This window comes from Anguilla anguilla, chromosome 8 (genome assembly GCF_013347855.1).
Source record: "Anguilla anguilla isolate fAngAng1 chromosome 8, fAngAng1.pri, whole genome shotgun sequence".
NCBI lineage: Eukaryota > Metazoa > Chordata > Actinopteri > Anguilliformes > Anguillidae > Anguilla > Anguilla anguilla.
The window spans coordinates 48325233-48352802 of record NC_049208.1 but is presented as its reverse complement, the minus strand read 5'-3'; the positions used below and the strand labels follow the sequence as shown (position 1 = coordinate 48352802).

At 49.5% G+C, this 27570-nt stretch overlaps 2 protein-coding genes and 1 non-coding gene across 3 annotated transcripts in view; 2 read left to right on the top strand and 1 right to left on the bottom strand.

The window, feature by feature from the left end:
- Positions 1–312: 312 nt before the first annotated feature.
- ubqln4 (ubiquilin 4) lies at positions 313–13409 on the top strand. The gene is made up of 11 exons (XM_035428483.1): positions 313–456; positions 4027–4178; positions 5108–5283; positions 7395–7657; positions 8308–8466; positions 9061–9298; positions 10165–10304; positions 10848–10931; positions 12030–12145; positions 12450–12633; positions 13210–13409. The coding sequence occupies exons 1-11, from the start codon at positions 313–315 to the stop codon at positions 13360–13362; spliced, it is 1809 nt and encodes a 602-aa protein (XP_035284374.1). The 3' UTR covers positions 13363–13409.
- Positions 13410–17896: 4487 nt separating this feature from the next.
- Positions 17897–27570, top strand: part of LOC118232850 (ras-related protein Rab-25-like) — a 13529-nt gene continuing 3855 nt past the window's right edge. Inside the window, exons 1-2 of the mRNA XM_035428021.1 lie at positions 17897–18331; positions 25843–26038. Coding sequence (XP_035283912.1) covers positions 18295–18331; positions 25843–26038 — 233 coding nt within the window. The 5' untranslated portion in view covers positions 17897–18294. The remainder of the gene's footprint in view (positions 18332–25842; positions 26039–27570) is intronic.
- Positions 24749–24821, bottom strand: trnar-ucg. Its single transcript has one exon. It is a non-coding gene; the product is annotated as a tRNA-Arg (tRNA).

Sequence of the window (27570 nt, the reverse complement as noted above, 5' to 3'; positions counted from 1 at the left end):
AGTTAATCAGGAAAATGGAAGGTAAACAAGTTTTGTGGAAAATTTCAGTATAGGACAAAGGTGGAGTGATATTGTTATTTTGAGTGTACGATGTTAGAAGAAGTCAGCTTCTAAGTGCGTTCTGGCCCGCCATAGCTAGTGAAACAACGCTTTATGACATCTTGGATGCAGCAACACCACCACGCCACTAGAGACCCCCATTCTTAAATGTATATTGTGAATTTGAGGGGTTAGCTAGCGCGGGGAATATTATTAGCTCTTGCCCACTTTGGTTTTCTTGTCAGTGACTCAGTGAATATAGGAGGAGTAAAGATGGCGGACAACGGCGGCGTAGACCCTGTGAATAACAACAATAATAAAAATACCGCTTCGGAGGGGACAATAATCAAAGTCACAGTCAAAACCCCGAAGGATAAGGAGGAAATTGCCATCTCGGAGGATGCCTCAGTCACACAGGTCAGTTTTGTTGCGACACCGATTAAATCCGCTGCATGCGTATCTTCTGATCGTGATCCCTGCCCAACCTGGCCGTGTGAACCCATGGCTGGCTCGCCAGTTAGCAGTTAGCTAGTCTACGCTAATCGCAAACGACTAAAGATCAGTTGTGTGGATTTAACCCCAGCTGTAAAATAGTTAAAATGATAAAACGTAAGGTAAGAGGATGGACACGTAGAACTAAACACATTTCCGCATTTGCTATCACTATTCTAACCCCCCAGTCTGTGAAATTGAAAGCCGACTGGATCACACTCCAAGTCATGTGCGATCGATGTAGCTAGCTTGGTTAGCCTAGTTAGCTAGCCACCATCTATCAGTGGACAGCTAGCTAGTGATGTTATACCAATTAACTTGCAGCTGATTTTAACTTTCACTTCCGTTTTCTAAAATGCCGTTTGGTGACGATCTGGTTGACCGACACACTTTGAAAAATGCCCGTTTCTGGAAGCGTCTTTCGATGCAGCAATCTTATTTTCTGGCACAACGGGAACATCTTGAATGTTCTGGAAGAGCCGCTGTTGGGACAAGGTTAGCTGACTAAAGCAACGTTTAGGCCTGAATGCGCCAAAAGCATTTCGTCACTTTCGACATTCCAGCGAAGCTCGCGGACAAATCTTTTTTTTAAATCCGGTCATTAACCTCAACTGCGTCTTTTCTTGTGTCCCCAGCGGGACTTTGTCTGGTGGCTGACGCCGCTGCCTTGTTTAATAAGCCGGGTTTGTACGCCAAACACCCCCAGCTAGCTATCAAGCTACGTTAGCTTTGTTTTGCGGAACTCAGACTCCGGCTGCAGGTTTCATCCTAGAAAGTAACTGTTGACAATCCGCTTTAGTTGGGTTAAGCTCGGTTTTGTCATTTTATTTGTATTTATTAACAGCGTAGTCTCAGCCTGGGGTTTTGGACTTGACTTAACCTTTTTGACTTGTATGTTTTCCGGTAGTTGTTTTCCGGGTACATGGTTAGCTGACTAACGTGAGGTAAGGTCATGATGTAGTCCAGTGCGTTGTCTGTATTGCCACTGTGGTTAAATGTGTATTCAGGTCCCTGTTCAAGTGCAATCACTCTAATTGGAGAACCTGAATAAGTGACAGTTTGCTCTTAAGTGGATGATTCAGAGATGTCCTTAGCTGAGGCCATCATTTGTAGATATCCGGTTATGCGGCAGGAGGGGTTGTCGATCCGCTCCAGTGTGGTATATCATAGATAACACCTTAACTAGTTCGTCAATGAATTAAGTAGCCAACCAATGACGCGTACTGTTTTATTGGCGGCTGATTTCTGAAGAGAAAATGCACTTTTCTCGTGATCACTTCAGAAGTAATGCGTTTTGCCACCATAGAGCAGATCACTTTCCATATATCGATAAATATTTGAGGCGTTTATTGAAAAAATAACATTGTTGCCATGAAATCTTAGGATAGATTTAACCAAATCGCTCCCCTGTCTGGGGAAGGTGGCTGTATCACTTACGCGCACGCACGTGTACACAAAAATAAACGAGACCCTACACGATACAAAGACCCTGTTCACACAGCACGAGCTTTCCAGAGTTTTCTCAAGGCATTCGTTGATTTTTCTACACACCTAGGCGAAATCCAGCCCAGAATGAACTGGCCTATTGGAAGTTTCCAGGTGCGCATAATGGACACGACCCTGGGCGACCTTTTTTACGCCAGCATTTAAGATTAATCCGTTTGAAAAGTGAACATGTGCCCGAGATTCAGTCGGGCACATTTGTAATTTTGCCAGCAGTACTTGTTGTAGCTGATGTGTGTTTATCACTGTATGTTGGCGTAAGGAAGCATTAACTCAACGTCTGGGTGAATCAGCGCTGCACAGCATGAGGAATATTTCCATATCTGTAAGAATGTATCCCAGATGTATAAGGCTACAGAAGATGTGATATCAAGCAAAATACCACAGGCATGTGTTGTTAATTGGCATGACATCCCCATAAAGGGGCTTTGGCCTGGTCTGTTTTAATGAGCTATTTCCTGGTCATTTTGCCTAATGGGATCGCCTAATTTCAGTTGGAAAAACAGCTGGCGAGCTATTTTCAGATTTCAGAATGAATCTGCACTGATCATAAGTTTCACAAACCTTTATTTTGGTGTTTGGCCAGTATTTCACTTTTCATTCGCTGGCTTGCTACATATAGAGCATTGAATGATATATATACATATTTTGAACAGTATTTCTCAGCGTTTTTCTAGTGTTTCCACTCCAGTAAGCCAAATGCTTTGTGCATCAATTCAAAAGCGCAACGTACACTTTCTTTCAACAGGAAGCAAAATGCATTGCCGTGTGTAGCTAGCGTCTACAGCTGTCTGCTAAATCACAGCTTCTCTGATGGTTTTGCTGAAATGTTCTTGTGCTTGACATTAGGGTCCGTCTCATTGTGTGCATTGTACGCGTCTTCCAGCATCGACATCATAAAAAGTTGGTGATATACGGGTCTTGTTTGATTGGCAGGCAGTGTACCGTTAGTTCTTCTGGTTACATTATTTTGGATCCCAAACATAGGTGAGGTGTACGTTTGCTGATTATTAGGATTCCCGAGTTAGCTGGATAACTGCTGACTAAAACCCACAGCAGCTCTTCTTACTTCAGCCCATGTTCCAGATTTGGGAGGGTTCTGGGTTTTCCTGGGCTCAGCTATCCAGCTAACTCCGTAACCCTGGGGGGTATTTCACAAAGCAGGATAACTGAGTTAGCTGGATAACTGCGCCGAGTAAGAAGCTTGTTCCAGATTTTGGAGGGTTCCGGGTATTTACTCCGCGCAGCCTTCCAGCTAACTCTGCTTCGTGGAATCGTGTGAATATGGGCGGGTCTTCGCCCCCCTCCCCCCCCGGGCTTCGCTGTCATCATCCTCAGCTGTGTTTTCGAAAGCCGCCCCGTCGTGCTCCAGGGACGCTGCCTTCCTTATTAAGCCGAGTTCCCCCTGAATCACCTGGGCTCTGGGGGGTGGGAGGGGCAGCGCTCAGCCCTGGAGACTGGATGGCCCTGCCTGGGGGGCGGGCGGGCGGGGGGGGGGGGGGCGGGGGGAGGATGGGGGGGCGCGGCTGGGGGCTGGTTTAACCTCCTGCGTCGGCCTCCTGCGTTGTCGTCTGCGTTGCGGAAACGTTTGCAGTTTCGCCGGTCTTGTTTGTGTTTCACCTGGCTACGAGGCTAGTTTGGAGTGTTCAGAGAACGAGGCCGAGCCTTCCGGGTTATCTAAAATTTAGTGGGTTGGGCACAGTTGCTACCTAGACCTGAATACGCATGCCACAGAGGGGGATTCTGTGAGTTGTAGTGAAATGGCCTGTTGGCTGTGAAGCTAAGCAGGGTGTGAGGGAAAGATTTCTGTACAGCAGTGTGAATATGTCTTTATGCTAATTGTTTTTGTTGCCAGCGGTTCAACATTCAATAATTTAAACAGCACCCACTGTTTGGTCTTGGTGTGTATCCTGCTCTGTTCGTGACTGTCCGAAAGCTTGCGGGGGGGCAAACCGTGACCCTTTTTCCTTCCCCCCACGCCATCCCGCGCAGTTCAAGGAGGAGATCTCCAGGAGGTTCAAGGCCAAGCAGGATCAGCTGGTGCTGATCTTCGCCGGGAAGATCCTGAAGGACGGGGACACGCTCAGCCAGCACGGCATCAAGGACGGCCTGACGGTCCACCTGGTCATCAAGACCGCACACAAGTAAGGGCGCGGTTCGGATCGGGTCCGGGGAAAGGGGGCCGGCCACTTTTTAGGGGGCGATTTGCGCCTCTGGAAGCCTTTTTAAAAACGGTGCGCCCGACAGGCTGGTACGGAAGCCTGACCTGTGCCCCTGGAGGATGGGCTCTCTCTTTAATGCCGGGTTCCTCCTTCCCAACGGGGAGTTTTTTCTCACCACAATTTGATTGTTTTTCTTTCTTTGGGAGTTTTTGATATAAAAAAAAAAAGAGAGATTTATTTACTTTTTCATTAAAAACTGTATTTAATCTATTTATTATTAATCTCAGTTTCTCACTTTTTAGGGGTTCGGGCCTGTTTTTGTTTTATTTTGTTTTGTATTTCCACTGTAAAACGTCTTTTGGACAGTAAGAAGTGCTATATGAATAAAGTTGGGCGGAATTGAACTGTGCCAGCACTGCTCCATATAACAGCGGCTGCACGGTCGGCCATTTTGGCAGCCATGGAGGGAGGGTTCGTTCAGCAGGACTGTCCCCTTCTCTACCCCCTCCGTCTCTGCCCTCTCCTGACTTCGCGATTAAGCAGTAGCAGAATACGCAGTCAGGATGAAAATGGATTAGAAAGAAATCTGTGGCCTCCTTTGGTTCCTGGTCACAGCTGTAATGTTTAAAAGGGCATGTAAAGTCATTCTTTATAAAGAGGCTGTAGTAGGAAAGTTTAAATATTTTTATAACCTTCAAGAGTTTTTCCAAACGTTGATGTTTGTTTTCAAATGTTTTGTTCTACAGTCTCCGACCCTTTACTCTGGAATTTATGTATTTTGTATATTTTTTTATATTGATATTTCGTATATGAAACAGACTGTCGCTGCCTCTCCATCTTTTAATTAATGCGAGAATCCTGCAACTGACGGATGTTTTTTTTTTTTTTTCTTTTCCCCTGTGTTCCTCCAGAGCAGCAGATGGCGCCGGCTCGCAGGCTTCCGCCTCGTCCAGCTCGGGCGGCCCCCAGGTCAGCAGCAGCAGCACCGCCAGCCCTGCCAGCCCCAGCCCGGCCGTCGCCTCCTCCCCCGCCGGGCCCAACAGCAGCGGGTCCACAGGGGCCCCCACACAGCCAGCCAACCTACTGAGTGAGTAACTGCCGCCGACCACCCGCCATTTCAGAGGGAAGAAATAAATCCCGGTCTGGGGTGCCCATGACTGCTGATGAGGTCATCGACTCTTAAAGGGACTTTCACATTGGCTGAGAGAAACCGTATTCAACTGGATTGATTGCATTAAGCCAGCTTCCAGTGTAAGGTTGTGGGTTCATTTGCTAAACCCTGGTCTCTGTGAAATACGCAGGGTCTACAGATTGACTCAGGGATTCAGATTTGTGATCCAGCCTGTTAAGTCTTTGAGTCTTTATCTTCGGAAATGGCTGCCAAGATTGTTGTTGTATTAACTCGCCAAATAGGTGACTGTTTCAGCAGCACATACGACTGAGTTACCAGAAGCCTGTTACAAGCTGTATCCAGGAATGTAAAAGGGGATAAAACAGAATTCTTTGCGGCTTATGCAGTGAAAGAATAGTCTAGATTCCCGAGGTGAACGCTTCAAAACTCTAGTTGTTGTTCCTCCTTAGCAGGTGAGAGAATTAGACTGCGTTTTTTTGCTGCCTTGTAGGAATGGGCTTACGTATTCTCCCTCATTATCTACCTATTTGCCAGCTTAGGAAATGAGATCCATGATCAGAGTGACTCTGGTCACAGCAGCATGAGCAAGAAGGCCAAACAAGCTTCTTTAAAATAAAAAAAAATATTGAAAAAAAAAATATATAAAATTTTTTTTTTAACGTGTTTCACGTACCCCTTTTTTAGTCCAGTTTGGCATACTCAGCCGCATTCGGGTCACGTAGTGCTTCATGTGCAGGCAGTCTCGCAAGTGCCCTGTTGGCCAGCAGGGGTCGCCGGTGTGCAGTCATATACTCGTATTCTGTCTGGACTGAAGCCCTCCCCTTCCTGGGGTGACACGAGAGCCAATGGAGCGTTGCCGTGCGGAGCTGCCTGCCGCAGCCGGCACCGGCACGGTCCGGGTTCGAGACCAGGTCGTGGGGCCCCGTCTCGGATCCTCCCTTTTTACCGCGGAACACGGCGTAGCGCAGCACAGACCGTTTGAGAGCAGTGGCTGTCGAGGACGGTCCTGGGAGATGTTAAATGTTAATTTAATGTTAATTCAGTGTTAAATGTTCACTGGCTCCGATTCAGAGAATGTCGAAATGTGTTCGTAGTTCTTCGTTCCGCGCTTGATTGTGACAGTTTGCGGGGGTGGGGGGTGCGGACGGATGGATTTGGAGGAAGTAGGTGTGTGTGCGTTTATGCGAGTGTGAGCGTAAATGCGTGTTGTTTTCCTGTAGTGGAAAGGCTGCTGGGTGGCTGTCAGGCCAGAGACTCATGTTGCATTCCTAACAGTTGCTTCTCTTCGCAACCATGTGCGAGTGTGTTCGTGTGTTCATGGGTGTCCGTGTGAGTGTGTCCATGCGAATGTGTGTGTTTGTGCATGTGATGACCTTTAGGCAATGTTTAACGGGTGATGGCCTCTGGGCAATGTTGTCTAACGGGTGATGGCCTTTGAGTTATGTTGTCTGACGGGTGATGGCCTTTGAGTTATGTAGTCTGATGGGTGATCACCTTTGGGTAATGTAGTCTAACGGGTGCTGTCCTTTGGGTAATATAGTCTAACAGGTGATGCCTTTTGGGTAATGTAGTTTAATGGTGATGGCCTTTGGGTAGTGTAGTCTAACGGGTGACGACCTTTGAGTAGTGTAGTCTAACGGGTGATGGCCTTTGGGTAATGTTGTCTAATGGGTGATGGCCTTTGGGTAGTGTAGTCTAACAGGTGATGGCCTTTGGGTAGTGTAGTCTAACAGGTGACGGCCTTTGGGTAGTGTAGTCTAACGGGTGACGGCCTTTGGGTAGTGTAGTCTAACGGGTGATGGCCTTTGGGTAATGTTGTCTAATGGGTGATGGCCTTTGGGTAGTGTAGTCTAACAGGTGATGGCCTTTGGGTAATGTAGTCTAACGGGTGACGGCCTTTGGGTAGTGTAGTCTAACAGGTGATGGCCTTTGGGTAATGTTGTCTAATGGGTGATGGCCTTTGGGTAGTGTAGTCTAACAGGTGATGGCCTTTGGGTAATGTTGTCTAATGGGTGATGGCCTTTGGGTAGTGTAGTCTAACGGGTGATGACTTTGCGTCTCCCCAGCGGGCTTCGGTGACCTCTCCAGCCTGGCGGGCCTGGGCATGGGCTCGGCCAACTTCATGGAGCTGCAGCAGCAGATGCAGCGGCAGCTGATGTCCAACCCGGAAATGCTGTCCCAGATCATGGAGAACCCTCTGGTCCAGAACATGATGTCCAACCCGGACCTGATGCGCCAGATGATCGTGGCCAACCCCCAGATGCAGCAGCTGATGGAGAGGAACCCCGAAATCTCGCACATGCTCAATAACCCTGAGCTCATGAGACAGGTGAGGTCAGAGGAGGAGGGGCTAGAACGCTGTCTGAGCTCATGAGACTAGTGAGGTCACAGGGGGAGGGGCTAACAAAATCTGTCCAGAGCTTAGAAAGCAGGCCAGGCCAGGGTAGGGGTGTACATTTGTCCTGATCTCAGGAGAGACGTGAGTACAGGAGGCGAGCCAAACTGAGGTGCTGGTAGCCAAACCGGCCGGCCAAACCTGTGTGGACGTGGAACCAGGGAGGAAATTGGCGAGACTGACTTAATGAACCGCACTCATGTTATCCATGTCTTTCTGATTGGATGACACCAGGTCATGTGATTCACTGGATATGGTGCGCATTAGCAGTTATGGGCTTGGTGAAGCGCCGGTAACAGATGCTGCTCTGAGCTCCATGAGCTGGAGATACAGTATTCCAGCTAACACAAAGCGTTCTCGCAATGTTGCCACCAAGCACTGGCAGTGTTATAACATTGACGGAGCGTTCCAGTAACGTTGCGCGAACGTTTTGTGTCAGCTGGGACGGGAGCGGAACCGCCTTGTCCCGTCCGTCAGGTGCGCGAAATTCCGACCGCGCGTTCGCCGCCCCGCGAGGTTCAGCGGCCATTCCCAGAGCACGCGCAGCGGTTTGACCACGCCCATTTCTGCCCCTCCCGCCCCAGACCATGGAGCTGGCGAGGAACCCCGCCATGATGCAGGAGATGATGCGTAACCAGGACCGGGCGCTTAGCAACCTGGAGAGCATCCCGGGGGGCTACAACGCCCTGCGGAGGATGTACACGGACATCCAGGAGCCCATGTTCAGCGCCGCCCGCGAGCAGGTCAGTCCGCGCGCTCCCCAAAATGGCGGCAAGGAGGAGGTGAACCTTACCCTTAAATCGAGTGTTACAGCGACGAAGTCTTTTTGTAGGCCAACCGGGACGTTTCTTTCGCCTTGGGTCAGATTTCCAATGCTTTTTTTCCCCATAGGAATTTCATTTTCTGCCAAAAAGTAAGGTCTGTGGTCAACGCCTAAGAGAGTTCCACGTTTTGTTCTACGAGATGAATTACACCCATTGTTGTCTCAACCGTGAATTTCGAAGCTGTCCCATGTGCTTTAAAAAAGTTGCTAAGAAGTTGCTATATTAAAACCATAGCAATGGTCGCATTTCCATACTAGCCGGCCTGCATGCGACAGCCGTAGTAGTTTCAATATAGCAACTTGCGCTAACCACAGACCTTATTTTCGGCAGGAAACGAAATTCTAATGAGGAAAAAGCATTGGAAATCAGCCGAGGGAACCCATGGGGGAAAAAAAAAATGCAAACTTCCGAATTTTAGCACTACAAACTGTGATACTCTATATACTGCCGTTTAAAACCCCCGTTTGCCCCATCCCATGCGTCTCTCCCCCCCCCCCCCCCCTTTCACTGCAGTTTGGTAACAACCCCTTCTCCGCGCTGGGCGGGAACTCTGACGGCTCTGGCGTGCAGCCCTCCAGGACGGAGAACCGGGAGCCCCTGCCCAACCCCTGGGGCACCCCCGGCACGGGCGCCGCCTCGGAGGGGGGGGGCGGGACGGGCGCCTCCACCACCACCACCACCTCCGGCCAGAGCGGGACCACGCCCAGCGTCTCCAACCCGCTGGGCATCAACGCCGCCGGCCTGGGCAACGGTAACGCCCCCCGGATTCGCTCTCGGGGGGGGGTGGGGGGGGTGGGGGGGGGGGGGGGGGGTTGAAGGTCGTGGGGGGGTGGGGGGCGCCAGACAAACTCACCCAAGTCCTCTCAGCTCATTGAGCACTTCGGTATTAATAGTCCTGTTGCTGCAGGTGTTGTGGTGCAGACTGCTAAAATGGCTTCCTTTCAGGCATTCCAAGCCCTGTGCACATCCTTGTTTGTTGGTCATTTGGAAAAGACTTGTGTCCATACAGATTTTGCCCTTGCAAAGCCCTTGGAAACCGGTATTCTTCTATAAGGGACTGCGGTTGAGAGTTTGACACTGGGAGGAAGCATTGGTTTAGCTTTTCTGGGATATTTTCAGCCTCACACCTCTCTCTCTCCCCCCCCTCTCTCCTCTCTCTCTCTCTCTCTCTCCCTCCCTACCCCTCCTCCTCTCTCCCTCCTCCTCCACACCTCTGTCTTCCTCCTGTCTCTCTCTCACTCTCTATCCCTCTCCCTCTCCCTCCTCCTCACACCTCTCTCCTCCTCCTCTCTCTCTCTCTCCCTCCCTCCCTACCCCTCCTCCTCTCTCCCTCCTCCTCCACACCTCTCTCTTCCTCCTGTCTCTCTCTCACTCTCTATCCCTCCCCCTCTCCTCTCTCCCTCTCCCTCCTCCTCACACCTCTCTCCTCCTCCTCTCTCCTCTCTCGCTCTCTCTCTTCCTCCTTTCTCCCTCTCCCTCTCCCTCCTCTCGCTCCCTCTCCCCCGCTCTCTCTCACCGCTCCTCTCTCTCCCCTTATCCTCCCTCTGCTCTCTCTCTCTCTGTCCCTCATTCTTCCTCTCTCACTGTCTCCCCCCCCCCCCCCCCCCCCGCCCGCAGGCATGTTCAGCAGTCCCGGGATGCAGTCCCTCCTGCAGCAGATCTCGGAGAACCCGCAGCTGATGCAGAACATGCTGTCCGCGCCCTACATGCGCAACATGATGCAGTCGCTGGCGCAGAACCCGGACATCGCCTCGCAGGTCTGCGCAGCCCCCGCCTCCCGTGACGTCATTCTGTTCCGTCCCGTTCAGTTGAATTCACTTCCGTTCCGGTCCGTCTCCGTTCCGTAGAGTATTCAGTCATATGCAGTTAACCTAATGGGGATGCTATCTTGACTGCGTGTCGTAAGAAGAACGCAAAAAGGACACGTCCTGCGTTTGGTGTCTTTGCGCCATTCGGGTTTTGTGGGGTGGGTGTTGACCCTTTTGCGAAATGACCCACGTTCACACGCGTTGCTGTCTGCGCAAGATGTGTCCAATCAGCTGGACACCCTGTGTGTGGGCTGCTTGCCGAGCAGGAACAGGATAGAAAAGAGGAAGTGATGTCACGGTGGGAACCAGAGAAGCGTTAAAGGCATCTACTGTTCACTCAGAATGTTTTTTTTCTTCTTGTGTGTGTGTGTGTGTGTGTGTGTGTGTGTGTGTGGGGGGGGGGGGGGGGGGTGGGCTTGGAAGTAGAAGTTGTAGTGGTGGGGGTGCTAGTGACGACAGTGATGATGATGATGATGGTAACTGTCTCCCCAGGTTATGATGAATAACCCCCTGTTTGCTGGGAACCCCCAGCTGCAGGAGCAGTTCCGGCTGCAGCTGCCCGTCTTTCTGCAGCAGGTAAGAGGCCCACAGCCCTGCTACCGTCAGGCCGCCAGTCACACCCCAGCCCTGCTACTGTCAGGCCGCCAGTCACACCCCAGCCCTGCTACCATCAGGCCCCATCCCGCCAGTCACACCCCAGCCCTGCTACCATCAGGCCCCATCCCGCCAGTCACACCCCAGCCCTGCTACTGTCAGGCCCCCCCCCCCCCACCAGTCACACCCCAGCCCTGCTACCGTCAGGCCCCATTCCGCCAGTCACACCCCAGCCCTGCTACCGTCAGGCCCCATCCCGCCAGTCACACCCCAGCCCTGCTACCGTCAGGCCCCATCCCGCCAGTCACACCCCAGCCCTGCTACCGTCAGGCCCCATCCCGCCAGTCACACCCCAGCCCTGCTACCGTCAGGCCCCTCGCCAGTCACACCACAGCCCTGCTACCGTCAGGCCCCATCCCGCCAGTCACACCCCAGCCCTGCTACCGTCAGGCCCCCCGCCAGTCACACCCCAGCCCTGCTACCGTCAGGCCGCCAGTCACACCCCAGCCCTGCTACCGTCAGGCCCCATCCCGCCAGTCACACCCCAGCCCTGCTACCGTCAGGCCGCCAGTCACACCCCAGCCCTGCTACCGTCAGGCCCCATCCCGCCAGTCACACCCCAGCCCTGCTACCGTCAGGCCGCCAGTCACACCCCAGCCCTGCTACCGTCAGCCCCCCCCCCCCCCACCAGTCACACCCCAGCCCTGCTACCTTCAGACTCCCCCACCAGTCACACCCCAGTCCTGCTACTGTCAGGCCCCCCCCCCCCCCCACCAGTCACACCCCAGCCCTGCTACCATCAGGCCCCCCCCCCGCCAGTCACACCCCAGTCCTGCTACCGTCAGGCCCCCCCCCCCTCCAGTCACACCCCAGCCCTGCTACCTTCAGACTCCCCCAACCAGTCACACCCCAGCCCTGCTACTGTCAGTTTGGTGGGCACAGTTTGGTGGGCACAGTTTGGTGGGCACAGTTTGGTGGGCACAGTTTGGTGGGCACAGTTTGGTGGGCACAGTTTAGTGGGCACAGTTCGGTGGGCACAGTTTGGCGTCTGACCGTTTGGTGGCCGGCTGTGTGTTCCAGATGCAGAACCCGGAGGCGCTGTCGGTGATGACGAACCCGCGGGCCATGCAGGCGCTGCTGCAGATCCAGCAGGGGCTCCAGACGCTACAGACCGAGGCCCCGGGGCTCATGCCCAGGTGAGCCGCTGGGCGTCGCTCATTCCATGAGGCCACGCCCCCCCCCCCAACCATAACTGACCCTGCACGTGTCATGAACCCCATATAGAGCTTTCGTAGGAACATTTTTAAGAACAAAAGTAAGAATAGTTTTAGAGGTTTTGTGAAGGAGGGCTAATGGATGTTTTTTGCTGTGTAATTGTGTAGGCTGGACCAGTTTATGCAGGGTCCTGGAAGATAGAGAAAAACAAATAGAAAAACAAAAAGGTAAAAAATAAAACGTTTAAAAAATAATAATAAAAAAATAAAAAACTTCTTCCTGCAGCCTGGCGCCTGGCGGAATCCCCACAGCCCCCCTGCCCACAGGAGTGGGCGTGGCCCCAGAAGCCCCTACGCCCGCTGGCACTGGAGGCCCCGCCCCCGCCCCCGCCCCCGCCTCCGGGACAAGCCCCGCCCAGCAGCAGCTCATGCAGCAGATGCTACAGATGTTCGCTGGAGGCGGAGCTTCGGTACGTCCCAAAAATTCCCTGAGCCCCTTGTTAACACCTGGGCCCATCCTTAGGGGAGCCTTACAAATGGTAGCGGTAGCACTGGAGCAGTGGTAACCAGCCCTGTTCCTGGGGGTTCTACCATCTTGTAGGTTTTCTTTTCAACCCTAGTTTGACACACCTGGTTCTACTAATTAGCAGCTCAACTAGATCTGTAGCTGTTGAATGAGGTGTGCTTTGTTAGGGCTGGAGTGAAGACCTACAAGATGGTAGACCTGCAGCAACAGGGTTGGACAGCCCTGTTCTAGCTGTTGAATGAGGTGTATGCTTTGTTCGGATTGGAGTGAAGATCTACAGGATGGTAGATCTGCTGGAACAGGGTTGGTTGCCACAGTACTGGAGTAATACAAACAAAACGTGGAATAAGCTGATTTGTATTGAACCAAAATACTTGTATGCAACACTCCTGTGGGCAAACATACAGTTCATTGTCACGTTCTAAGATAAGGCATTGAGATATGTTGCTAAGTTTAACGTGAAAGCGTCCGTCCATCGTAACCGTTGTGTCTCCTCCCGCCTCCCGCCCGCCCGCCGCAGACCCAGACCCCGGAGGTGCGGTTCCAGCAGCAGCTGGAGCAGCTGAGCGCCATGGGCTTCATCAACCGCGAGGCCAACCTGCAGGCCCTCATCGCCACGGGGGGCGACATCAACGCCGCCATCGAGAGACTGCTGGGCTCCCAGCCCTCTTAAGCCGCGCGCCCCCGGGGGGGGGCGGGGGCAGGGGGGGCGGCGGCGGGGTCAGGGGAGGAGTTTGGGTGGTTTTGGGAGAGGCGGGGGGTGGGTGGGGGGGTTGGGGGGGGAGACACCATAGACAAATGTATCAAAGACAAAAAAACCATGATTTTTTTTCCCCCAAAAAAAACGACCCGAAGATCACAAAATATGCGGCTACACCTCCGCTTGGCGTTTGGTCCTGTAGGGGAAGGATCTTCTGTGGGGTCCCGCACCCCCCCCCCCCCCTTCTCCCCTCAAAGCCACGCCCCCTGTCCCAGACCACGGCCCAATCCCCAAACCAGCCCCTTTATTCACTCAGAGTCCTTCCTGACCGATGATTGGTCAGTCTTCTGCCCTGCCCACCATGTGATCTGGCCTTGTGTGCTCCCTTTTATTATTTTTTTATTTTTTATTTTATATTTTCTTTTTCTTTTTTGGTGGGCAGGGGAAGGGTGTCCAAAAAGGCAGCCGTGCCACTGTAAAATGATTCCACTGCCAAAAACCCACCCACCACCGCCCCCCCCCCCCCCCCCACCCCTCGATGGCTGAAAAACATACAAATGCCTCCCCACGAATCAAGAAAATGAGGTTTGTTCCCACCCCCCCCCCCCCCCCCAAGACGACCTGTCACTTAAGCTGCTTTATTACCCAATGGGGGGGCTCCTGACATGAACCATAGAGCCTGCTGGGGCAGAAAAATATAAAAACACAAAAAAAAAATAACAGGCAAAAAACACAGTTTAGATTTTTAGGACAGTCACAGAAAAAGGTCTCACTTCTGCTCATCACCTTTCTCTCTCTCTCTCTCTCTCTCTCTGTTTCTCACTCGCTCGCTCTCTCTTTGTAGTCCTGAGTTCACGCCTGCTTGACTTCACTATTTATTGCAAGTGCTCTAGAAGGTTTGCTCTGTGTGCTCAACCTCCCCTCTCCTGTCCCCCCCTGCCCCCTACCCTCCCCTATCTCTCCCCCCTCCCCCTCTTAATAGGTCTTTCCTGCTCTCTGACTGCAGTATGATAACCCCGCCCCCCCCCCCCCCTCGCCCACAGTTTAAATTCTGTTGTCATTCCAAATATAATGCCGATGAGACCATTGGACCCTCCACCCCCCCCGGCCCCCCTCGTGCGCCCCACCCCCTGAGCTATGGTGACTCCTCCCACGACCCCCCCCAACCCCCCCCCCCCCACTCCACCTACTCGGGACGTGATTGGTTACCTGAAGCAGGAATCAGAATCAGGCACTTGACGCAATTTCAAATCGGCTTAATCAGAACATGAGGATCCTGCTGAAGAGGAGGGTTTTTTCGGGATAGGGTGGGATTTGGGGGAATGTGACAAACATCAATAAACTGGTTTTAAAGCTGGAGTCAGAGGTGGTTGAAGACAGATTTCTTTCTTTCATTTTAATCTGATCACTTATGTATTTTTATTTTTGAGGTGCTTATAGTGCCTAGAAAATGACCTGTTGTGTATCTCATTTTAATCTCCTTCCAAAAAAAAAAAACAATAAGAAAAAAATAACAGCTTTACGTTTTTTTTTTTCCGTATGGTGGCACCATACTGTACAAGAAAAGAACGAAAATAAAAGAAAAAATATCTAGGTTGCTCTTGAAATCTCAGCCTCGTAGTTGTGGTAACCTTGGTAACGGCTCTAAAGCTTTGCTTATTTTGTCAAATGGAGAGCTCCGGTCCATCACCTGATTGAACATGTTGAAACTAACGTTTAACAGTACTGTACTAAAAAAATAAAATAAAATAAAAATAAACAAGGGTTGGTCAAGATGCTGGCCACACACTTTTTGCTCCTTCCTTCTCTTCTCTGCTGGTTTTATCTTGCGTTCCCGTTTTTAAAAAAAAAAAGTGGATTAAATCACAGAGCGGAAACACACACAAGAACAATTACTGTTGCCTGGGTTACTAGATTGTCAGGTGTGCATGTTTATTAGTGCAGAGATGCTGCCTGTCTGCGTGTTGTCAATACAGGGGAAAAATGAGTCTGAGGTTCGAATGGCGGTAGGTCGGCCTTCTCTTCCTGTTCCGCACATTCTGTGGTATTTGGGATACTCCCTGGAAAGATTTAATTTCATGTGTTTAATATTGGTGTCCAGCAGGTGGCATTACTTATAACTCGCAATAAAGTTTTTTTATCCTCAAGCACTCTGCTAGATGACCTGTCCTAGTGGTCACCGCAACACAGGTGGGCAATGAAGTAAATGTGACATCAACTAATGCAGTTTCCAGTTATTTTACGACACGATCCATTGGATTTATGCAAATTCAGATGTTAATAATTGGTGTGTGGACGCAGTGGTGATAAATGACATTTGTATAGCGGAGGTGGGTAGGGGGCACCCGCAGACATCAGCGCGTGCGGTGAGCTCTCAATGATGCGCAGCTGCCGTTGCACCCCAGTGCCATCGCCCCGGGTAACCTCGCCGTGGTCACTAAAGACCCCGTGACACTTGTCGCAAAGAGTTGGGGGTTCCCACGGGGACCTGGCTAAATTCCCAACCCGGCTTGCCACCTTATCATCCCCGGATTTAATTGGCTAAAAAAAATAAACGTTCTCTCCCTCTCCATCTTGGCTAATGTGTTGTGAGCGTTCTGGCGCAAAATGGCTGCCACGCATCACCCAGGTGGGTGCTACACATTGGTGATGGGTGAGGTGAGTTCCCACTCATCACTGTAAAGCACTTTGAGTGTTCAGAAAAGTGCTGTGTAAATGCTGTCGTTCATTTATTCATAATCGGGGGTACAGAAGCAAGGATTCCTCTTCCATGATGAATTGACCCTTTAAGGTGTGAGATCACGAGTATGTGACTGGAATGTTCTTAACTGAACATTCTAATGCTGATGTAACAGTCACTTGGTAACTGAAAAGAACGTTCTGGAACACTGAGAATTTTGAAGATAAAAACACGTTCCAAAAACAATACGCTGATGAAGTAAAACGGCAGGGGAAAGAGAGATAGGCCTCCCTGGAGAATCCAGATTCTGCAGCCAGTACGCAACGCAACCTTGTTTTAGTGCAGCGAACGGAACGGAAAAAGACGGAATGGTTTCCAACTACTCCCTGTTCCCCTCTCGTCGCCTGTGAGTGTCAGTTTTTCATGTGACCCAATCAGCACAGGTAGGCTGACATGCAGCACAGTTGCAGCCCTCCACATCAGCAATTCAAAGAGAGAGAGAACGTCTCAAGGTGAGGTCTGTTGCCTTTGTTTAAACTGAATGAAATGGAATGTCAACAGTCAATAAAGGAAATTATAATTCTTGTAATCATTTTCATAAGGAGTGATGGGCCCAAGTAAGTAACGTTACAGACTACAGACTGGCCGCCTTTCAGCTTTAAATACAGCCATTCTGAGGTGTGGAGAGCACAGCATAATTTGCATCAAAAATACATTTTGTGTGTTGTATTGCATTGCATTCATTTAGCAGATGTTGTCATCCAGAATGTACAAAATGGCTGCCAAATTGTCTGGTTGGTGGGGTATACCCTACACCTAGACGGCTGTGTTTGTAGTTTTTCCCACAGAAAAACTACAATGACCACACACTTATATGTATTTATAGAGTAAGAGACGAGAGTATTTCCTTCTTTACTTCTAGGTGACTCAGGAATTGCCAAAAGGCCCAGACTTGCAGATACACGCACTTAATAATGTCGAGGACGTAATGGGTACAGTTTAAAACTACCTCCTATAATATATATGTTATTTAAAAAATATTTTTCATATAGACAACACACAAACATGGTGTACTATGAATACAATTTAGAACCTGGATATGGGACATAATTACAATAGATGCATTTTTATATTCAATTATTTTAAACATTTCTACCTAGTAACCCTCTTTAAATATCCACAGGAGTGAAATTTAAAGTTGGAGAATTTGCACAGCCTTATTTTTTTATAGTAGCGAGTGTATAAATGACTCTTCTACAAAAAGCCATAAAGTAAAGTAGCTTAAATCCATCAGTGAAGTAGCTTAACAGGGGCAGCGTAGCTGCAGTGGGTAAATGTGTTCTCAACCGTGTAGCGGCTCCTGGGACTCGTGATCCATTTCGCCCTTAAAGACCGAGCCTCTAAGGCAATATTTACTCGAGCTCGACCTGGGAGGCGCCGCTGGCTTCCTGTTACAAAGTCCAACGTCGCCGTGGAAACGCTGACGGCCACTCCTCGCCGGGTTAATGAGTGCCGCCGGGGACAATCGGCAGCTACGGGGAGGAGGCCAGACTGGTTATGTCTCCGTGGAGACGGTTTCGCGTTAAAAGAGCCACCAGGGTTGGGTGGGGGGTGGGGGGCGGGGGGGTGGCAGAACAGAAAGTGTTCAGGTGGTTACAGGGAGACGTGGAAAGGGGCGGGCAGTGATTGGCTCTCCGCGAGAAGTGGGCGGGGGTTCGGCGGAGAGGTGCGAAACATGCGATTGGCTCCTGTGAGGCCCATCCGGAGGAGGGAGGGGGAGGGGGAGGGGCCTTCGTGGGATGACTGTACCTGTGGCTGTTTTACCTGTTCCACCTGCCCTCCTCTCTCCCTGGCTCCCTCCCTCCCCCTAAAAGGCCTGTTAGCCAAGCTGCACAGCGAAACGACAGGCCCAGTTCCTTGTTCAAACAAGCAAGCTGACTGCTTGCAAAAGAGAGAGAGGGAGAGGGAGAGAGAGGGAGAGCGTGAGAGAGGGAGAGGGAGAGAGAGAGAGAGAGAGAGAGATAAACAGTGCCAGTCTTGTTCCTGTTTCAAACTCCCACCGGCTCCCCAGCAGTCAGTGTGGAGCTTTGGGAAGCTGTGGCGTCGGCGTAGGGCACGAGCCGTAAAAAAGAAAAAAAAAAAAACGCGACGATCCCCCTGGAGGAGGAAGCCGGGCAGGCGAACGGAACGGTGCCCAGGGGGCACACCTGAATGGGCTGGGCGGCATGGGGTCGGACGAGGCGTACAACTTTGTCTTCAAAGGTGAGTGCCGTTTCGGACGAGGGCCTGGGGTAAATACCTGAGCGGGCTGCAGGGGAAGTGTCAGTGTGCAGCAGGGGGGGGTGGGGTGTTGGTGGGCTTTTACAGGACCCACAATCCTCTAGGGCACGCCCGGCTGCCTTTGCCTCAAACCCCAGACCCTGGGGGGTTTTTTTTTGGGCAGTTCAGCCACAATGAGTTCAGATTTTTTTTTTTGCGTGTATGCAGAAGTGGAACTGAGAAATGAAGTATGGCGAGGCTTCACTGGAAATGGGCACTATGCAGCATTCATGAAGCTTTTTGCAGGCATTTAGCAGAGCGACTTACATTGTATCCAGTTATACAGCTGGATATATACTGGAGCAATGCAGGTTAAGTGCCTTGCTCAAGGGTACAACGGCAGTGTCCTCCCTGGGAATCGAACCTGCGACCTTTAGGTTACAATACCAACTCCTTAGCCATTATACTACACTGCAGCCTACATACTACACTGCCGTCTACACTTTATAATGCATCATAACTATTGCCATAAGCAAACCCATACATTGTAATGGGTCTCTGGCTCGCTGGTTCTCCTGAGAAATACGAGTACCCTTATTATCCTTAAGTTGATGGGTCATAACCTGCAGTTATCCTAAACAGGACCTAAAGCTTCTTTATACTTCAGCTTTATGGCCATTATTTAGAGATAATAAAGGCATCGGGAACATAAGCATGTCTTGACCATAGAATAGTTGTTTACATAGCTGTCTATTTATAGGAAATGATCTCTAGAAAGATGCACTAACTTTAAAATGAAGCATCTTGGGCTTCCAAGACGGTATATATACCACAGAGTTGACCAGCTTTAATTACCAGCAGACCAGCAGAATTAACAGGTAGTACCATTACTTTGTACAACTTTGTTTACAAAAGAGCAAATGATCAAGAGAGGAAAATCAGTCGTTCCAACTTCTTCCTCTAAGCAAAATAATTACCTCTGAAGAGGAAATAGTTTTTGCAATATTTTACATATCAGACTATTGTAAGCGCTTTCACTTTTAAGTTGATCAACGCGCAAAGCTTTGATTGCTGGCAAAAATGAATGAAACTGCTCACTGGAAACACACCATGAAGACATTACAAAGAAATGGTGCATGTACTCGTGTGTGTGGGTGTGTATGTGTGTGCACACGTGTGTGTGTGTGCTTGTGTGTGTGTGTGTGTGCACATGTGTGTACATATGTGTGTGCATGTACGCATGCGTGCACGTGTGTGCTTGTGTGTGTGAGTGTGTGTATGTATGTGTGCAGGTCTGCGTGTGAGTGTGTGTGTGTGTGTGTGTATGTATGTGTGCACGTGTGTGTGTGTGTGTGTGTGTGCACGTGTGTGTGTATGTATATGTGTGTGTGTGTATGTGTGTGAGTGTGTGTGTGTGTGTATGTGTGTGTGCACGTGTGTGTGCGTGCGTGCGTGCGTGTGTGTGTGTGTGCGTGTGTGTGTATGTATATGTGTGTGTGTGTATGTGTGTGAGTGTGTGTGTGTGTGTGTGTGTATGTGTGTGTGCCCGTGTGTGTGCGTGCGTGCGTGCGTGTGTGTGTGTGTGTGTGTGCGTGTGTGTGTGTGTATGTATATGTGTGTGTGTGTGTGTGTGTGCGTGTGTGTGTGTGAGTGTGTGTATGTATGTGTGCAGGTCTGCGTGTGTGTGTGTGTGTGTGTAAATTCAGCGCTGCCGGTCCTCGTGACCGTGCTGTAAAGCCTTGCGGCAGCTCCGGGGTCTGGCGGGTATCTGTTAGCATTCCGCGGCGGGAACTCGAGCCGGGAGAGACGGCGCCTGGCGATAAGCAGGCAGCCTGTGCCAGACGGGCCGACCGCCTCACTTCCTCCTCCTCCCAGGTGAATTCAGACACCTGACGCCGGCAGAAACAGGACGTGCTCCTCCGAGGTTGCGCGGTGTGAATGAGAGGCCTGGGGCCCCGCCCCTCAGTCTCTGCCCCGCCCACATCGCCTCCATTTTGGCTCCTGACAGCGCTGGGGCCGAGACGCGTAGCTGGCGCGCCGCCCCGTGACGCGCGTGCGATTCGACGGGCGGCGGGCTGAGGCACGTCGCTCTCTGACGCGCGCGCGTGGGACGGGCGGGCCGCGCGGGTGGGCGCCGTGGCGATTTCTATCGCTGGAGAACCGCAGCGTCCCCGCGGAACACGCCCGGGGGGGAAACGGCGGCCGAAACGTCATTCAGGACCGGGGAGTGACACGTTTAGAGCGTCTCTCTCTCTCTCTCTCTCTCTCTCTCTGTGTGCCCGAAGCTGTCTCACGCCCTCGGGCCCGTGTCAGACGTTACCGAGCCCTTGGTTTTGGGCCTGCTTGCGCAATCTCCCTCCCCGGAACGCTCCGGAATGTCGGCCGCCACCGCCGCAGAGAGGCAGAGCTCACGGGCCCCGAGGAAGGGCCACCCAAACGGCAGATGGAAGAAAGAAATATAATTCGGCCCTCCTCTCTTTCTCCGGCTCTCTCGCCTGGTGTAAAGTGTGACTGTGCTGAGGTTTTTTAAAAAGTTGGTCGAAGAACGATAACAAAACAAAACGAAAAAAAGAAAAAAAATTCCAATTCACGTATAAAAAGTAAATGAAGTGATTGCATTCGCCATGGCAACCAGTCTGTCTTCATAACACACCGTGGCAGGGAAATCTAAGAAAGTTCTTTCAAACAATCATCCCCCCCGCCCCCTCCCCCTCCCCTCCATGTAACATAAACTCAAGCTAGAACCTGGTGGACAATAACTTACAATAATAACACACAGAAACTGCTTCCCTGCCCAGGTGTCATTCTTCTCTGTTAAATCTGAACCAGCTGGGGGTGGGGGGGGGGGGGGGGGGGCGGCGTCCCGGGCCGGGCAGTTCTGTGTTTTGGGTGAGGCGCCTGAAGCGGGGGCAAGTTAATGAAAAACAGGCCGTAGAGGGGTGTTTACAGTCGACACACTCCGGCGGGACGCACCCTCCGCGCGGCTTCGCGTTCTGAAGAGGAGGGGGGGCGTTCGATCCGGGCGCGGTGACACGCTCGAGCGTCGCACCTCCATTTTGTTTGAAATGCTGTTTTCTGTCAAGATGACGACGGAGGCGCAGAGGTCTCCTCCTAAGACCCAGCAATTCCTTTTTGGCCCCTGTAAGGGGACGTGAGCCTCTGGTCTTAAGCTCAAGAACCATACATCCTACTGTGCTGAAACCTACACTAAAAGGGGCATTCAATACAAATTTAATAAAGCATATTTTTGAAAATATGTTCACTGCAACATATTTTTTGTCATCCAAGACACTTGTATTGTGTCAAAAAAATGTAAATAATTTTTTTTCTGCTGGGAAAATGACATTTTTACTCAATCACGCATTTGACTATCCTTTTCAGTTGGCAGGTTTGCAAATCTTTGGATGTTTGTAGTTACAACACGGCAAGAAACAATGGGTGGACAGAGTTGCCCTTTTTGATCTCCTGTCTAATGTTTTAAAGATAGTTCCCTTGCTAACCTGAACCATCCAGACGACTTCTCAAGTATGTGGAAATAATTGTAGGTTTAGTTTTGCAACTGTTACTAATTGGCAGAGCAAATGCTGGATGGAAAAAAAAATATGTTAAGAGGTCCTGCCTTTGTCTTTCACAACTGGGGTTTGTTGGCAAGCAACACCACCTTCAAAAACACATAACATTTGGGCAGACTGAGGAACAACCAGCACAGCCCAGCTACTACAACGTAGATATTTACATTGTCATTCAGAACTACTAATTCAATAGCAGTGATTTCAATAGCTTTTTTTAACATAACTGTGCTAATCTTTTTTTGGCCACGTGTACTTACAATACATCACGTTACATTTATTTGGCAGACGCTTTAACCAATGTGACGTACAATAAGTGCATACCAAAGGTCATTGGAACAACTACAAAACACAGGTCTGGTAAGGTACATCACTCATTTTGGAACAGTTATTCAGGAACACATTACTATGACCTAACCTATGCTAAGTCAAACTAGGAGGCATTACAAGCTACAGCATCAAGACGATGATACGAGACACAATAAGTGCTAGATGGAGGCACATGCATAGCATGAAAGTGGGGAATTTAAGTGATAGAAATGATCGGCAGAGTGGTGATAGTTAGAAAAGATGTAGTATAGTTAGGCATAGTCTGAAAAGATGAGTCTTCAGACCACGGGTGGAAGATGGAAAGATGGACAATGAGGGAGTGGCTCGTAGAGGGGGTGTATTTAGCTTGGCAATGTACCTTATGATACATCCATGCAGGTGTAACAGCAGACTGTTTTGCAAGTAACATTTCAGGTCATGTGAGCACTAGGTTGGCATGGAAACGATCCACCCCACCTAGTTTACACTCCCTACACTTCCCTTGCTGTGAGCTATCTTGTGTATGACTGTGAATACTGAAGGGTGTAAGCTGAAGCTTTTTTTTTTTTCTTTCGCTGTGAATAAGCTGCTTGCGCAAGTGTTAATGCAACTTGCGTTTTTTGGAAACCGTTCTAGCAGCGCACCATTTTTGCCTGTGTAGAGACTTGACTGGACTGGCAGTGTGTTGAAAGTTAGACTGAGCTGCTCTTACAAGCGCTGATCTGGCTGCATGTGTAAAACAGAATAAGCCGTGTTGGGTTTTGTGTGATTCCTGAACCTCGCCGGTGTTTAGCTGGGATAGGCAGAGAGAAAGATACTGTATGTGTATTAACGTCTTCTGGAATAATTTTGTGAAGACAGACCACTCTCCTGGAGCAGCTCCCCCTAGTAGATGTTATAAGAACTGACCGAATTCAAGCCAAGACTTAGTGGACCACACGGACAGAAGAATATATAAAGAAGTAACTAGAATAATTAAATAATTATAATAAAAATAATTATGAACCCCACTAGTGGACATCACTTTGCATTGAGAAAGAAGCACAACAAGGACCAGTCAGGTTAGTGATCTTCACAGGGAAAGGAAAAACTGCAGTTGGGGCCCCTGGATAAGGCACTGGTACATTTATCTAGAAAGGACAGGACACAGCTCCCTCAAACCAATCACAGAGCCCAACACGGCTCCATCTCAGCCAATCACAGAGCCCAACACGGCTCCATCTCAGCCAATCACAGAGCCCGACGTGGCTCCCTCTCAGCCTATTACAGGGCCCAACATGGCTCCCTCTCAGCCAATTACCTAGCACAACACGGCTCCCTCTCAGCCAATCACAAAGCCCGACATGACTCTCTCTCAGCCAATCACAGAGCCCGACACAACTCCCTCTCAGTCTATTACAGAGCCCAACATGGCTCCCTCTCAGCCAATCGCAGAGCCAAACACGGCTGCTTTTCAGCCAATCACAGAACCCAACACAGCGTCTTTGACCCCTGCCCTGTTGAAAGAAGCCCTGTTGAAAGAGGACTTGAGTGAGGCGGTGAGTGACGCCTTCCCTAGGGTGTGAAGTGGGTCTTGGACTCAGGCTGCGCCATACTGATGCTAACCTGTCTGGCTAGCCAATCGGCACGTCGAAACAGGCGCGGCACCCACAGACACACCCCACACTAACGAATCACTCAGTCCCCACAGACACACCCCACACTAAAGAGTCTCTCAGTCCCCACAGACACACCCCACACTAACGAGTCACTCAGTCCGCACAGACACACCCCACACTAACGAATCACTCAGTCCCCACAGACACACCCCACACTAAAGAGTCACTCAGTCCGCACAGACACACCCCACACTAACGAGTCACTCAGTCCGCACAGACACACCCCACACTAACGAGTCACTCAGTCCCCACAGACACACCCCACACTAACGAGTCACTCAATCCCCACAGACACACCCCACACTAACGAGTCACTCAGTCCGCACAGACACACCCCACACTAACGAGTCACTCAGTCCCCACAGACACACCCCACACTAACGAGTCACTCAGTCCCCACAGACACACCCCACACTAACGAGTCACTCAGTCCCCACAGACACACCCCACACTAACGAGTCACTCAGTCCCCACACAATGCCTTTGTGTACAGAGACAGCAGGCTGGAGAGACGGCAATCTGGGCAGGCTGGCGTAACCATCACACGTTGCAGTAATACTGTGCTTCAGCACATATTAGGCCTCCATTCAGGGCGAGTCACGTGACTGATGTGTCAAACATTGACACAGCTGTGTGTTTGCGCTTACTCAGATTGTGCTCATGAATTGTCTCACAGAAGGAATGCTTATCTAGGATCGGTTTCGGTGTTTAGCTCATTACGGGTAAGGACAGGAGAAACCTGATTCTAGATCAGCTTTCAAACTCTGAGCTTCGTGAATGAACACACACCCAGGGGAACGCCAGCAGAGCCCAAACTATGTCTGCACCTTAACAGGTATAAAGTCTAGTGTCCTCACCACTCTGTGCTCTACCATATAAAATTCCGACCACGAAGGGACTCGAACCCTCAATCTTCTGATCCGAAGTCAGACGCCTTATCCATTAGGCCACGCGGTCCACATGGATTAGAGGCCCCCTGTGAAGGATAACATTACATTCTTTTGTCCATCTAGACCCGAGACACACCCTGTAGTTTTCATGTATATGCGACTTTAATTGAGTGGTGCCACGTCAGACCTCACTTAACAGGATTTTTAAGAAAAAAAGGGCTGTCCTAAGAAAGAGGCAAATGAGGCCAGCAGTGTCCTGTTCCAGACTAGAAGGATCGGGCCTAAAATATGTGTCCTCTTTTTACCCCGACTGCATTTTTCTTGAAACTGTCATCGTTCCCGTGCTGGCCTTATGTGAACGAGAGGGTCAATTTCATCACTGGCTTTTGCTTAATATGGCCGGACTGTAGTTTGAGCTGCTTCCCTTTTTTCACTTTGTACTGCTCCTCCAACAAAATGGCTGTTGCTGTGGTTTCATTATGAAAGGTTGACCTTCACAGTGACCTTGACGTAACGTACCTGAAGCATGCATGTGGGAGATCCTCGTGGAGGGGGCAGCTCAGTGGAGATTGGAATCAAATTTTGGGCTCCTGTTCTGTGACAGATTTTACCTCAACGCCAATGGTCAAAGCTTTTAGTCAAGGTGTAATATATCTTACTCCAGGACTTTTCTTAATCATGTCACCAAGCCTGCAAAAAGGAAAGCTTGTTGCACTTCAATACCGGGCGAGGGCAAGTGAGGTTTCATGATGAATTCCAAATTTGGCAGAGACATCTTGTGTAAACAGCGACTTCCTGATTCTGACCAATCGTACTATTTATTCTGTGGAGAGCTGTGTTCTGATTTGTTCAAACATGTCAAGTTTTTGGTAGCTCCACCTAACAAGAGGATACTTTCTGTACTTTTTTACTGCATGTGAACTCTGCACTGCATATGAAATATCACATGCAAGTATTTCATTTACAGCTAGTATGATTGACAGATTCTGACCCTGCAAATAAAAGGATCTAACATGTGATATGTCGCCTAGTTTGTGCCTATCAAGATTCAAGATACGTGACTAACCCCTCCCTTTCTTCCGGTCCAGTGGTTCTAATTGGAGAGTCCGGAGTGGGAAAGAGCAACCTGCTGTCTCGCTTCACAAAAAATGAGTTCAACCACGACAGCCGCACGACGATCGGGGTTGAGTTCAGCACGCGCACCGTGCAGCTGGGCACGCTCACCATCAAGGCGCAGATCTGGGACACCGCCGGCCTGGAGCGCTACCGAGCCATCACCTCCGCGTGGGTACCCCGTCCAGACGACTTCCGCTGAGTTAAACAGCCTCTTCCGCGTACCTCCGGCGCTTTCATATCCAACTACTGCAGATTTCAGTTTGTCGTTACACAATTTGTCCGAGCAATTTAATCGTTTGAATTGTCAAAATATCTTGCCGTTCAAGAAATCCACAGAGTTACAGAGAACGGATGGCAGCATTTTGCAAAATAATGAAGCACTTTGCAAAATAATGTTTGCTCACAATGTTCGCCTGAATCTAGATAATTGTGAATTATTAATTAAATCAAGATTATAGAAGTCTGAATTCGGTAGATTCTTAGATCTATGTGTGAATATATACATTGTAGTGCATTAATTACTGCCTTAATTTCCTATATGAAAGTGAAGAGCAGTTTATTTTGATACTAGCACTGAATATGCCATATTTCTGCATACTGAAACACAACAAAAGGATACATTGCTTATGTTTTTATGTAGGCCTATATCAGCTTATTAACATTTAGCTTTTTTTAATTTGACATTTTATATGCTATAATTTTGACAGTGACATTTTTTAGTCTTAAATGAGCTTCACAAAATAAATGATACGTTCATGCATGCCGTTTGAAATAGTTTATTTTAAAAGGGTAAAAATTAACATTGTGACCTGCAGCAATAATAATTACTGTGTTATATATTTTAAGTTTACATTCCAGGAATTTTTCTGAATCAAAAAAATGATCTAAACTACAACTTTGAAGTTAAAATATCTTTCAGGAATAGCCAAGTGCCAAGGAGCACACCCACTGGAAGCATAAAAATTTAAGCAGGGTAAAGTTTCTTGATGACTGATGATGTCATTACTGTGAGAGGGTGATGTCATTGCAGTCTGTAGGTGCAGTTTTCTGTCTATATAGAAAGTGAATGAGTCCTGGAGGGGCCGTAGCTTCTGCAGGTTTTTGTGGTTCCTTTTCTATCCGCAGCCAATTTAGCCCTTGGAAACAAGGTGCGTTGACTCTCTCTAACCCAGAGGTGTCATAGAGAAAAAATGGCCGATGTGGGTACATGTATTTGTTACTTGTTTTAGCCCAGCACTACGGCTCCTGATTCTACTTACCAAGGTCTTGCTTGAAGACCATTATTAGTTAATTAGTTGAAGTGCCGTAGTGCTGGACTAAAACAAGAACCCACATTGGTCCTTTTCAGATAAGATTGGAATAATTCACCCTTGCTCTAGCCAGTCAGTAACTCACATTAAGCATTTAAGTGCTGAAACTTTTTTTTTTTTTTGTAGATGTAACAAACTGCATCTTCCAGAAACTTCCAGAAGCTCAAAAGAGAGAGTGCCATGTGAAAAAGCTATAAAAAAAAAAAAAATTTTAAACTGGGTGCTCTTGTAAAAAAAGAAAAAAACATAGTAGAGAAGACAAGTGCTCTTGAAACTGATGAAACAAAGCAATAGTCATTGTGCAGCAACAGTAACATTCCTTTTGTAGGCTATTTTTTCCTGGAAAGCCATCTCAGTTTTGTTCTGGATAGCGTCACGCGTTTGAGACTG

What these genes read in the sequence shown, in the direction of transcription:
- ubqln4 (XM_035428483.1), top strand. Translation starts at nt 313, where the DNA reads ATGGCGGACAACGGCGGCGTAGACCCTGTGAATAACAACAATAATAAA. An exon ending in GTCATCAAGACCGCACACAA is followed by an intron (nt 4,179 to 5,107) that starts GTAAGGGCGCGG and finishes GTGTTCCTCCAG; the next exon opens with AGCAGCAGATGGCGCCGGCT. An exon ending in ACAGCCAGCCAACCTACTGA is followed by an intron (nt 5,284 to 7,394) that starts GTGAGTAACTGC and finishes GCGTCTCCCCAG; the next exon opens with CGGGCTTCGGTGACCTCTCC.